This window comes from Phyllobates terribilis, unplaced genomic scaffold, assembly GCF_046119375.1.
Source record: "Phyllobates terribilis strain yellow unplaced genomic scaffold, ASM4611937v1 Scaffold_7__3_contigs__length_470593459, whole genome shotgun sequence".
NCBI classification, from domain to species: Eukaryota; Metazoa; Chordata; class Amphibia; order Anura; family Dendrobatidae; genus Phyllobates; species Phyllobates terribilis.
The window spans coordinates 41,654,936-41,668,995 of record NW_027362767.1 but is presented as its reverse complement, the minus strand read 5'-3'; the positions used below and the strand labels follow the sequence as shown (position 1 = coordinate 41,668,995).

At 46.5% G+C, this 14,060-nt stretch overlaps 1 protein-coding gene across 3 annotated transcripts in view; it reads left to right on the top strand.

Moving 5' to 3' along the window:
• Positions 1-9,488, top strand: part of WDR25 (WD repeat domain 25) — a 141,637-nt gene extending 132,149 nt beyond the window's left edge. For all 3 annotated transcript variants that reach the window (XM_073638410.1, XM_073638411.1, XM_073638412.1), the window contains exon 7: positions 7,697-9,488. In XM_073638410.1, the coding sequence (XP_073494511.1) occupies positions 7,697-7,918 (222 nt within the window). In that variant the 3' untranslated portion in view covers positions 7,919-9,488. The remainder of the gene's footprint in view (positions 1-7,696) is intronic.
• The last annotated feature ends 4,572 nt before the right edge of the window (positions 9,489-14,060 follow it).

Here is a 14,060-nt window from a genome sequence, read left to right as displayed (position 1 = left end):
TCCCAATGATAATCCGCATGTGCTGTGTACATGCTGCGGAAATTTCCGCTGCGGATTATCATTGCGGAAAAAAACGCAGCACTACCAATTATTTTGCGGAAGCACTGCGTTTTCGCCGCCATTGACTTGCATTAGAACGCATGGAATCCGCATCACTGTATATGTAGATGCGCATTCCATGCGTTCTAATGTGCGGATGGTACCCAGGTCTAGAGAAGAGGAGACTCTCCTCCGGACCCGGGTACCATAGAAAACTGTAAAAAAAAAGAATAAAATAAAAAATAAATACGGTATATACTTACCTTCTGGCGGTGCGCTCCTCCTCGCATGCCGGCAGTTCGCGATGGACTGAAGGACCTGCGCTGACATCATAGTCATGTGACAGGTCACGTGACGCTGATGTCGGCAGGTCCTTCAGTGTACCGCTGCCGGTGCCGGCAAGCGAGAACGGAGGGAAGCAAGACACCGGGGGCCATCAGAGGGTAAGTGTAGATTTATTTTTTTATTTTTTGACATTCTCTCGGGTCACAGTATATACAGTTATATGAAAAAGTTTGGGCACCCCTATTAATCTTAAGCTTAATGTTTTATAAAAATTGGTGTTTTGCAACAGCTATTTCAGTTTGATATATGTAATAACTGTTGGACACAGTAATGTTTCTGCCTTGAAATGAGGTTTATTGTACTAACAGAAAATGTGCAATCTGCATTCAAACAAAATTTGACAGGTGCATAAGTATGGGCACCTCACCAGAAAAGTGACATTAATATTTAGTGGATCCTCCTTTTGCAAAAATAACAGCCTCTAGTCGCTTCCTGTAGCTTTTAATGATTTCAAGGATCCTGGATGAAGGTATTTTTGACCATTCCTCTTTACAAAACAATTCCAGTTCAGTTAAGTTTGATGGTCGCCGAGCATGGACAGCCCTCTTCAAATGATCCCACAGATGTTCAATGATATTCAGGTCTGGGGACTGGGATGGCCATTCCAGAACATTGTAATTGTTCCTCTGCATGAATGCCTGAGTAGATTTGGAGCAGTGTTTTGGATCATTGTCTTGCTGAAAGATCCATCCCCTGCGTAACTTCAACTTTGTCACTGATTCTTGAACATTATTGTCAAGAATCTGCTGATACTGAGTAGAATCCATGCGTCCCTCAACTTTAACAAGATTCCCGGTGCCGGCATTGGCCACACAGCCACAAAGCATGATGGAACCTCCACCAAATTTTACTGTGGGTAGCAAGTGTTTTTCTTGGAATGCTGTGTTTTTTTGCCGCCATGCATAACGCCTTTTTGTATGACAAAACAACTCAATCTTGGTTTCATCAGTCCACAGGACCTTCTTCCAAAAAGAAATTGGCTTCTCCAAATGTGCTTTTGCATACCTCAGCCGACTCTGTTTGTGGCGTGCTTGCAGAAACGGCTTCTTTCGCATCACTCTCCCATACAGCTTCTCCTTGTGCAAAGTGCGTTGTATAGTTGACCAATGCACAGTGACACCATCTGCAGCAAGTTGATGCTGCAGCTCTCTGGAGGTGGTCTGAGGATTGTCCTTGACTGATCTCACCATTCTTCTTCCCTGCCTTTCTGATGTTTTCCTTGGCATGACACTTCTGGCCTTAACAAGAACTGTCCCTGTGTTCTTCCATTTCCTTACGATGTTCCTCACAGTGGAAACTGACAGGTTAAATCTCTGAGACAGCTTTTTGTATCCTTCCCCTGAACAACTATGTTGAATATTCTTTGTTTTCAGATCATTTGACAGTTGTTTTGAGGAGCCCATGATGCCACTCTTCAGAGGAGATTCAAACAGGAGAACAACTTTCAAGTGGCCACTTTAAGTAGCTTTTCTCATGATTGCATACACCTGGCTATGAAGTTCAAAGCTCAATGAGGTTACCAAACCAAAAAAAGGGCTTTAGTAAGTCAGTAAAAAGTAGGTAGGAGTATTTAAAACAAGAAAATGATAAGGGTGCCCATACTTATGCACCTGTCAAATTTTGTTTGAATGCAGATTGCACATTTTCTGTTAGTACAATAAACCTCATTTCAAGGCAGACACATTACTGTGTCCAACAGTTATTACATATATCAAACTGAAATAGCTGTTGCAAAAACACCATTTTTTTATAAAACATTAAGCTTAAGATTATTAGGGGTGGCCAAACTTTTTCATATAACTGTAAATCCATGTTTGCATGGATTTATATAGTGTGACCAAGTTGACAAGCACTTTCCAAGTGATGCTAAAATCGCTTGGAAAGCGCTTGTCAACCCGCATGCGGAAATGCAAGTGAAGAACGCTTCACATCCGCATGTCCCTGGCAGGAAAAACGCATGTACAATCTGCATGTGCAATTTGCATGTACAATCCGCATGCGTTTTTTTCTGTCAGGGAGATCAGAAACGCTCAGGAAAAAATCCTGAGCATTTCTGCATCGTGGGCACATAGCCTTATAGTAGTTATATTCTTATACATAGGGCGCAGTATTATAGTAGTTATATTCTTGTACATAGGGGCAGTATTATAGTAGTTATATTCTTGTACATATGAGCAGTATTATAGTAGTTATATTCTTGTACATAGGAGCAGTATTATAGTAGTTACATTCTTGTACATAGGAGCAGTATTATAGTAGTTATATTCTTGTACATAAGAGCAGTATTATAGTAGTTATATTCTTGTACATAGGGGCAGTATTATAGTAGTTATATCCTTGTGCATAGAGGCGGTATTATAGTAGTCATATTCTTGTACATAGGGGCAGTATTATAGTAGTTATATTCTTGTACATAAGAGCAGTATTATAGTAGTTATATTCTTGTACATAGGGGCAGTATTATAGTAGTTATATTGTTGTACATAGGGGGCAGTATTATAGTAGTTATATTCTTGTACATAGGAGCAGTATTATAGTAGTTATATTCTTGTACATAGGAGCAGTATTATAGTAGTTATATTCTTGTACATAAGAGCAGTATTATAATAGTTATATTCTTGTACATAGGGGCAGTATTATAGTAGTTATATTCTTGTACATAGGGGGCAGTATTATAGTAGTTATATTCTTGTACATAAGAGCAGTATTATAGTAGTTATATTCTTGTATATAGGGGGCAGTATTATAGTAGTTATATTCTTGTACATAGGGGCAGTATTATAGTAGTTATATTCTTGTACATAGGGGGCAGTATTATAGTAGTTATATTCTTGTACATAGGAGCAGTATTATAGTAGATATATTCTTGTACATAGGGGCAGTATTATAGTTGTTATAATCATCTTCAGTATTAATTTATTATTGGCTTCGATCAGCAGCCATTGTCCTTCTTTCCCCTGTTCTGCTGTTTATACACAGTACGTTACTCCACACGGATTGACTTTGTCCACAGTTTTCGAACATTAGAATATAAAATAACTGACGTTTTTCCTTTGCTGGCCGTGTTCTTCTAGCAGGGGTCACAGTATTACTCTGATACGCATATAAAAATATCTTCTACTTTTCCGCTTTAAATCCTAGCGCTTGGTATTATAAAGGTAGTATTTAGTGCGTTTTCTGGGCTGCGTACATGAAGGGAGCTCTGAAGGTTATAGACAATAGACCTCCGCCATTCAGTACGCCGCGCTCTGCAATCCATGTCTGGGTCATATATTATTCATGTGAAGCTCGATGTCTGAATGTAAATGTTTTACCTGTGGCTGTGAATGCAGGAGGTTTCGTGCCTGTGTGCCGCTCACTAATACAAGTTAATATTTAGTTTCTTAGATTTACTTTCAGGCTGTGGGTTTATTTCCTAATGCATTTTTTATTTTACTGTTCATTTCCGCTCCATTTTCCACTGCAAATGAGTCATTGTATCATCAGCAGTCTTCCAACTTTCTAGTTTGTTTTGCACTTTAATCCTCTCTATTTCAGTGTCTCTGCTTGATGTAGGTAAATTTAAATAATATCACTGATATCAAAAAGCTCAAAAGGAACCAGTCAAGTTGTGTATAGAATCAGATCTGTGGACACCAAGTTACAGAGGAGAAGCGGAGCAGAATGATATGTAGACTTATTGGAAAGTGATTCAGTAAAACATTTTATTCACATCCCTGGTGTCTGTATGCAAAGGAGTTCAGTGGGCGGTCCTACTCTGCTTACAAAGAAAGCTGTCAGTCACTGACATACAGGAAAGACTATCTATCACTCAGTGGGACCGCCCCCTGGACTCTTATACCTACAGATACCAGGGATGGCAATGAATAAAATGCAAGTTTTACTGATACTTTTTCCCCAAAAAATGTACAGAAATAATCAGCTCCTGCTGCTCTATAACATCCTGTCTGCAGATCAGATACCATTTACAACATGACAGGTTCAATGTAAACATCCAGCATGACCAAAACTGTTCAGATCTGAGGGTTTGTTACCAGCTTAGACAGTCCAATGTGGATTCCAGGCTAAAACACTGCTCCCACATCCCTACACTGCGCCCTCCCCGGTACCCTGCTCCCCGCACCCGTGCACTGTGCCCCGCACCCGTGCACTGTGCCCTGCACCCCTTCTCTGCTCCCGTGCACTGCGCTCCGCACCCGTGCACTGCGCCCCGCACCCGTGCACTGCTCCCCACACCCGTGCACTGCTCCCGCACACTGCGCCCCGCACCCGTGCACTGTGCCCCACACCCGTGCACTGCTCCCGCACACTGCGCCCCACACCCGTGCACTGCTCCCGCACACTGCGCCCCACACCCGTGCACTGCTCCCGCACACTGCGCCCCACACCCGTGCACTGCTCCCGCACACTGCGCCCCGCACCCGCGCACTGTGCCCCACACCCGTGCACTGCTCCCGCACACTGCGCCCCACACCCGTGCACTGCTCCCGCACACTGCGCCCCACACCCGTGCACTGCTCCCGCACACTGCGCCCCACACCCGTGCACTGCTCCCGCACACTGCGCCCCACACCCGTGCACTGCTCCCGCACACTGCGCCCCACACCCGTGCACTGCTCCCGCACACCCGTGCACTGCTCCCGCACACTGCGTCCCGCACCCATGCACTGCGCCCCACACCCGTGCACTGCTCCCGCACACTGCGCCCCGCACCCATGCACTGCGCCCCACACCCGTGCACTGCTCCCACACACTGCGCCCCACACCCATGCACTGCTCCCGCACACTGCGCCCCACACCCGTGCACTGCTCCCGCACACTGCGCCCCGCACCCGTGCACTGCGCCCCACACCCGTGCACTGCTCCCGCACACTGCGCCCCACACCCGTGCACTGCGCCCCACACCCGTGCACTGCTCCTGCACACTGCGCCCCGCACCCATGCACTGCGCCCCGCACCCATGCACTGCGCCCCACACCCGTGCACTGCTCCCGCACACTGTGCCCCGCACCCGTGCACTGCTCCCGCACACTGCGCCCCGCACCCATGCACTGCGCCCCGCACCCATGCACTGCGCCCCACACCCGTGCACTGCTCCCGCACACTGCGCCCCACACCCGTGCACTGCGCCCCACACCCGTGCACTGCGCCCCACACCCGTGCACTGCTCCCGCACACTGCGCCCCGCACCCATGCACTACGCCCCGCACCCATGCACTGCGCCCCACACCCGTGCACTGCTCCCGCACACTGTGCCCCGCACCCGTGCACTGCTCCCGCACACTGCGCCCCGCACCCGTGCACTGCGCCCCGCACCCATGCACTGCGCCCCACACCCGTGCACTGCTCCCGCACACTGCGCCCCACACCCGTGCACTGCGCCCCACACCCGTGCACTGCGCCCCACACCCGTGCACTGCGCCCCACACCCGTGCACTGCGCCCCACACCCGTGCACTGCTCCCGCACACTGCGCCCCGCACCCATGCACTGCGCCCCGCACCCATGCACTGCGCCCCACACCCGTGCACTGCTCCCGCACACTGCGCCCCACACCCGCGCACTGCGCCCCACACCCGTGCACTGCGCCCCACACCCGTGCACTGCGCCCCACACCCGTGCACTGCTCCCGCACACTGCGCCCCGCACCCATGCACTGCGCCCCGCACCCATGCACTGCGCCCCACACCCGTGCACTGCTCCCGCACACTGTGCCCCGCACCCGTGCACTGCTCCCGCACACTGCGCCCCGCACCCATGCACTGCGCCCCGCACCCATGCACTGCGCCCCACACCCGTGCACTGCTCCCGCACACTGCGCCCCGCACCCGCACACTGCGCCCCACACCCGTGCACTGCTCCCGCACACTGCGCCCCACACCCGTGCACTGCTCCCGCACACTGCGCCCCACACCCGTGCACTGCTCCCGCACACTGCGCCCCGCACCCATGCACTGTGCCCCACACCCGTGCACTGCTCCCGCACACTGCTCCCGCACACTGCGCCCCGCACCCATGCACTGTGCCCCACACCCGTGCACTGCTCCCGCACACTGCTCCCGCACACTGCGCCCCGCACCCATGCACTGTGCCCCACACCCGTGCACTGCTCCCGCACACTGCGCCCCGCACCCATGCACTGTGCCCCACACCCGTGCACTGCTCCCGCACACTGCGCCCCACACCCGTGCACTGCTCCCGCACACTGCGCCCCACACCCGTGCACTGCTCCCGCACACTGTGCCCCGCACCCATGCACTGCGCCCCACTCCCGTGCACTGCTCCCGCACGCTGCGCCCCGCACCCATGCACTGCGCCCCACACCCGTGCACTGCGCCCCGCACCCCTACATGATAACAAATTAGCCGAGCTGGAGAGATTAGTGCTGCCAATGATTTATCATGCAGATTGTGTTTTCTAGACAGGAGCAACCCCTCAGCTGTGAGAACTCTTAGGTCAGCATTGTTTTTCAGCCTAATCTTTCTACTCACATATAGCAGAGATCTTGAAATTTGCACAAAACTAAGGTTTATTAATTAGGTTGTCCACTCCAATTTTTCTTAGATACAAATTGGCCTACATTGGTCTTAAAATGTATAAAAAATAAAAAAAAAAACTATACTTCCCGACCAATCCCTTCAAGATGTTACTATTTAAAAAAAATAGTTACTCTGTGGCCATCCGGCCCAGCATCTGCAAGAAGGGCACTTTTCTGGCATACTATTGGTGAATGAGTCAATGTGGAAAAAAAAAAAGTGTAGATGGCCTCTAAGGGTGGGTGATAACGCCCTAATAATGACTCCTTTTTGCCATTTGCTTTGCCCACCAAGCAGTGGGTGATCGAGCCTAGCCGGCTGAGTAGCGTCGATGACACGGCGGGATGACCACCTCTAAGACGAGGCCACCGCCAGCTTCCTCTGTGCTAGAGAGATGGTCTTGGCTCTGAGAATTGAAGCTTTATATTTTCTTTTTGTCATGTGTTTCTTAAGCTGTTGTTAGTAGGGAAGGAATAAATGGGGGGAACCCCGCAGGAGATACGAACGCTGGAGGATGTAACAAAAACGATTGTAATGTTTCCCTCAGTGTATCCCATAATCTCCTCACCAGCTTGTAAAACAACAACAAAGTTGTTGAGCAAATTGAATTTATGCCGTTGATTAGGAGTCTGCCGGTGTAAGGAGACGAGATGAGGGAGCAGAGGTGCCTTCCAACTGTTCACAGAAAAGAGAGATGGACTCTCTGCGTTCCCCAGCGAGAGGGAAGGATTATCGATGCAGGAAAACTCATTAAGATGCTCCATCTCTTTCAAACAGGTGGAGGGATTTGCCGTGGGATGCGAGTTCTCTCCAGACGGATCCATCATCGTAACGGGAAGTTCCGAAGGAAACATCGTCTTCTACAATTATCATACATCCAAAATCCTCCAAACTCTCCGCAGCCATGGGAGTCCCTGCGTAGGTGTGCAGTACCACTCGGTGCTGCCGTCGCTGCTGGCCGCTTGCTATTGGGATGGAGAGATCCGAATCTGGGAATGAGCAGCTACAGACTGATTTTTAGTTGTTTTTTTTTATTCCTAATTTTCTGTTGTCTTACTGTTTACCCAACTCCAAAATTAATCTTAATTGCCACTGTAGATTAGATGCAATGAATGTGTCTAGTCTGATATTTTCCTTCCCTCTTCTGGCTCCTGTACACACCTTCTCTCCTCCTGCTTACTGCTGCTATGTCAGAGCTGTGGCTTGTGCTGCGCCCTCATTCAGACACTGCAGCTGTATCCTCCTTCTCGCCCTCCTTTCTTCAGCACAGAATGACTCTTCAGACCAAGCACAGGTACTTGGTTCACCCTCAGTGAGGACAGTTCACTGCATGTTCCCACCTACTTTTTTTCCCCATCTTTTTCTGCCCTCCTCTGGCTCTTGTAAAGTCAGAGCTGTCAATCAAGGAAGGAAGAGGAGGGGGAGATGGACACAAACCAAGTGGATGGGAAGGTGCACTGGACTGTTTGGTAATCCAAGCTTGCGCTGAGCGTTTGTGCTTGGTTTGAATGGTCATTTAGTGCTGACAGACTCCCTTTTAAAGATTTTTCCCATCTCCGCTTTTCATGGCTGAGACAGTAATAACTGTCCATCACCAACCACTGGAGGTGACGCTGCGGAAATAGCTGCGAGCGGCTGAGCTGCACGATTACTGTAACTCTTAATCATTTCTCTGTGAGGATGGAAGCAGCATAGCTCTGCCGCTCCTGTCCAAACATTCACCTCCCGTGCCCAGAAGTGGACGAAGTTAATCCGTTTAATCCAAGAAAGACTGAGATGTGACGAACATTTTATTGGTCTACACTGGGTTCTTTGTTTGTGACTGAGAGAACCATTAGGGCTAAAAATCACTGTGATCATTATGTGGTACCCAGATGATCATCAATTCTCTTCTCCCTTTAGAGCAAGAGTTATCACATTTTTTAATTCAACCTTGGTTCACATTTAGAAGATGCAAAAAGGAATTATTTATTATATTAGCTGTATAATATGTGTATATGTGTGTGTGTATATATTATATATATATATAATATAGTGTGTGTGTGTATATGTGCATATACAGTGGGTGCGGAAAGTATTCAGACCCCTTTACATTTTTCACTGTTCTGAATACTTTCCGTACCCACTGTATATATAAATATATCTATCTATCTATCTGTCTATCACATGTGTGTGTACTTGACAAATGCATAGTGTCAAGACTGATGCCCTCGTTTAAGTAGACCACCTATCTGTGGCTCCTCTGCTAATGGATCAATTGATTTTGCACAAGGGGGAAGCCTTGATGTTGCCAGTGTTCAAGAGTATTTTTACTCGAAACGCGTATGGCATTTTTTATACACACCACCCCATAATATATGCTTTGTCGTCTGAGATGTCCATTTTTTGTTTTTTCTACAAATTTTTAAAAGGATTTGCCAATAAAGATTGTTGGATCAATTGCCTGGTGTGTTGAGCTGGATCCATCTTCACTTTCTCACGGAAGCCCTGATGTTACCCGGTCCCTACGAATCTGTCCCTACAGTCCCACAGCACAGGTGCCAGAGATATCGCGCCGGTAGAGGTCCATTGTTACCTCCGCGCATGTCCGGAAGGGTAACCCAAAGGCACACATCTATTGCGCATGTCCGAAACAGCGAGCTTCCATCCCAGGCTTATTGTTTTCATAAAGCTAAATGATCTGATCTCTCCTTTTCTGACATTGATACGTCTGATACGGAGAAAGTTGACGCGGTGGTGAGGGGAGCATACACGCATAGTGCTAGGCGCCATAGCCAGGGATGGCAAAGAACAAGAGGAAGTTTTGGACAGAATGGCACATACAAAAACACAAACAGAAATATGTCCTCAGATTCCTCCAACCCCGCAAATGTTTCCTCTGTTACATCTTCTTCTTTTTTAGACCGGGAGGCACGAACACTGTATTGAGACCAAAGGCCAACTAGACAAAGGTCAGTTCATAAATCACCATGCTCCCTATCCAGAGAGGAGTATAATGTCCTTAAAAAAAGTTTACATTTTGTTCCAACATACGCATATAATTGTGTTGGCTGGGTAAAAGATTTAAATTTATTTTGTAGGAAATTAAGATGGATAAAAAAAATTTCTACACAATGATCAGGAACAACGTCGTAATTTAGGACTTATGGCGGATGAAGTAGAGGAATAATGAGCTTTGGTTGGCCTGCTGGAAAAAAATTAGGGCAGGAGTGGGGTGGGCCCCTTCACTAATCTCAGAAACAAGAGCACCAAAATGCCACCACAGGGGGAAGTAACAAACATTGACATTTTTCTGAAATTGGTGGAGAGGTACTTGCGTAAAATACCCTCCTCCAACTTTATCCCTGATTCCAATTGATCAGAGAGTGAAAAACCGACCTTTAATGGCATCATGAAGAATGAATGACTGACTATAAAACCCTCAGACAAGGGAGGCAATATAGTAATTATGGGACATACAAAATATCTTGAAATGTGCTATTCTGTCCTAAAAGACAAGGACACTTATGAGGTTTTACAGACTGACCCCACGATTAGATTTAAGGAAGAACTTGGTGCTATTTTGGAAGAGGCAAAGGATTTGGGCCTGATATCTGACTGACTATGATTTCCTGCTGCCTACACATCCCCTTTTACCGACATTCTATACATTGCCAAAGGTGCATAAGTGTTTAGTACCCCTCAAGGGGCGTCCTATAGTATCAGGAGTTCATTTATTCATTTATGCAGAATAGCGGCCTCTACATCAATGAAATGTTGCGTCCCTTTGTTTTATCCCTACCCTCATATATCAGGGATACCTCCAATCTCCTTACCAAGTTAGAGGGCATCCATGTTGCATTTCAGTGCTGTCCTCCTGTAGAGGGATGTTTACTTCGTGTATTCCTTGACAACCAGCGGCGTACCAAATTGATACACTTCCAGTCATGCGCAGAGGAATATAGACCTCAAATATGCTGGTACTGAATCATGTGGGCGCTCCATGCTGGGACCCTCCTGGTCCGGGGCATGCGTACGGTTGTGCCATAGATGGTCGTACATTTCCGGTCATTTGCAGTTGCCATTATGGGCTGTGCTTTCTCCGGAAACCCTGCGCGTTCCACAGAGGGACACTCGCTGTTCCGCACATGCGCCATAGATGTGTGCCCTTGGGTTAGCCTTCTGGACATGCGAAGAGGTAACGATGGACCTCTACCTGCATGATATCTCTGGCGCCTGCACTGTAGGACTGTAGGGACAGATCGTGGGGACCGGGTAACATCAGGGCTTCCCCCTTGTGCTAAATCAATTGATCCATTAGTGGAGGAGCCACAGATAGGTGGTGGTCTATGTAAACGAGGGCATCAGTCTTTTGACACTATGCATCATCAATCTATCTGGCCCCTGATGACCGTACAGGTGAAACGCGTTGAGGCTAAACTATGACCTGTCTAGATGTGTACCAATATTTCTTCTTTATACTTATGTCTATACGTTGAGTCCATGCTGTTGTTTTTTTGAGGATTTTTGATATCCTTATCTGAATATATTTGTTAATGCTACATGAGTCGGTTTATTGGCTATGTTATTGCTGACATTATTCAGTATGTAAATCAAAAGTGCAGGTTAGAGTGTCCTAGGGACAGCTGCTGTGGAGCGGGGGCCCCATACTCGCATCCATTGGGTGCCAACCCCCACTGTTTAGGCAGGTATCCAGACATTAGGAAAAAGATAATCTTAGGATATTGGTACCTTCTGATTTTTCTGAGCATCTGGTGATTTAATTATTGGATTATTTACCTTCTGGTTTCTGATTCTCCCTATATGCTCCAATGCTTCTGTGATGGGGCCTACTTTTTGAATATTGCTGAGCATATGGTTATTTTGACCCTTATGTCATTTTTGAGGATGAAATTTTGCACCTGGTGGAGCAGTTTGTGTGTTTTGGTGGTATGAATGGCACAACAGGGTGGGGAGGGACAGCCGCCGAGGTGCTGGGGCGCCATTATCACATTCCTAGGACGCCAACCTCCGCTGTTAGGCAGGTAAACCAGATAGGACAATAAGTAGGGATAGTCCAGGATTATCTATTTATTGTATTATTATGCGTCTTTACTTGTTGGTAGTCTTCTTTATACAATTATATTAAAAGTTATATTTTAATCTGGGGTCTTTCTATGTGAGCCAACACCCTTGTCATTTACATAAGAACAATTTTTTTTTTTCTGGCAATTATGCCACTAAAATTTATAATACAGGTATGATTTCTATTGGGGGCTAAGTCTCCTTCTTCATACCTGTGTAAGTGGTTTAATTAGCATTTCGGAGGTGACAGACTCCGTTTCACTTTTAAGAAGCCCGCGGCCACCCCTCTGACAGGCGCTACACAACCTTACATCTAAGGCCACGGCCCCACTATCCGTATTTGGTCAGTATTTGTTCAGTATTTTTTCTCAGGAGTGGGTGATAAATGCAGAATTGGTGACTTGTTTCTATTATACCTTTTCTCTGATTGTTCCTCACCTGGTTTTGGTTCCCACTCCTGAGAAAAAATACTGACCGAATACTGACCAAATACGGATAGTGGGGCCGTTGCATAATAGAAAGTAATGCAACATCACTGGGCACCGTATACCGTCCTGGATAACGGGGGAGGTTTGGGTGGCCTAAATTCTGCTTACAAGTTCACTTTAAAGGAGTTTTGAGGAATCATTGTATAATGGAATTTTATGCAACTTCGTAACATCCTTTGTTTCCATTTCTCATCATTTTATTTTCGAGAGCTCTGCTTGCTGTGAGGAAGTGAATGGGAATATTCTTGTCATCCAAAGGATGAACTCTGTGCTCATGTACAAAGCTGATGGGTCGTTACAATGTATAAACCAGCCTTTGTGAGCTAAATGGTAAGGACTCCAGACTGATGCATTTTACCTGCACTGAGACATTGTAGCAAACGATCAGGTTGAGGCTTGTCTACACTGGACGCAGTTGTAATAAACCCTCATTAGGCTGTATGCGCTTTCAGCCTCTGGACGGCTTTTCTCTACAGGTCAGTGACTATAGATGAATGTTTATTCTGTCTGGGGTTTTATAGTGATCAAGTTGTAATAGCATCAAATTTGCTTTTTTTTAAATTAAACATTAAAATGATTTTAGGTTGCGCTTGTGTGCATTATTTACCTGATAACATCTATTTCCTCACTGGAGGTTTAGTTGTTAATCATCTTTCCATGTAATGATTTCCTGCTGAGCAGAGCAGCAGTGTAAAGCATGGAAGAATGACAAAACAGCAGCCAAAACTTTTGATGTTTTTTTAGACTTATAGTCCAATAGACAATGCAGTCACTGATTGTCTGATTATATCTAAAAAAGCAGCCATAACTGAAGGTAAAAAAGAAAGGTAAGCATCATCTATATGTAGTTAAGGTTTGGATTGGATCCCAACTTTATATTAAGGCTTAACGACACTTTGACAAGAACATCTGATTGTAACATCCCAGAAATGTGACATAACTGTATGAAATGTCCTGGAGGAGCAATAGTGAAGTATCTGCTGGAACAGAAACCGCAGAAGTGCAAGGATCAACTTCTCTCAGGTGAAGAACCAAGGTGACATCACTGTATGAAAGGTCCTGGGGGAGCAGTAGTGAAGCTCTACAAATGGAAGAATCACAGCTCCAATCAGGTGCAGGTGAAAAAATACACTGTTTTTATTTTGTACTTTGTGCACCAATCCAGCTTGCAAAACTAAAAAATAACCTTATTAATCATCTTGTGCACGGCGCAGAATCTGTTTGCTTTTTCTTACTTGTCTCGGAGGAGTCCAGCACAATCTATTTCTTGTATTTTTCAAGGTAGCGCTCCATGTGATTAACAGGAAGAAGCAATTATGGTTCCGGACTGCTGAGAGGTGCAGAGAACGGTCAGTAATCAGCCGTACAATACGCAATAGATGATTCTGTCAAGCTCTGCTCCACTTACCTCCGTTGACCTCTGGAGTTTTCTGTAAAGCCGTTGCTTTGAACTGAATTGCTTCTACTTTGCATAGTTAATTGCCAGTCACTTACTGAACGCGTGGCACATCGTGATATTGAAGGTGATTGTTACTTTCATTCAGATATGGCTCCTTTAATAAAGACAGAACAGCAATTACAATAGGTCG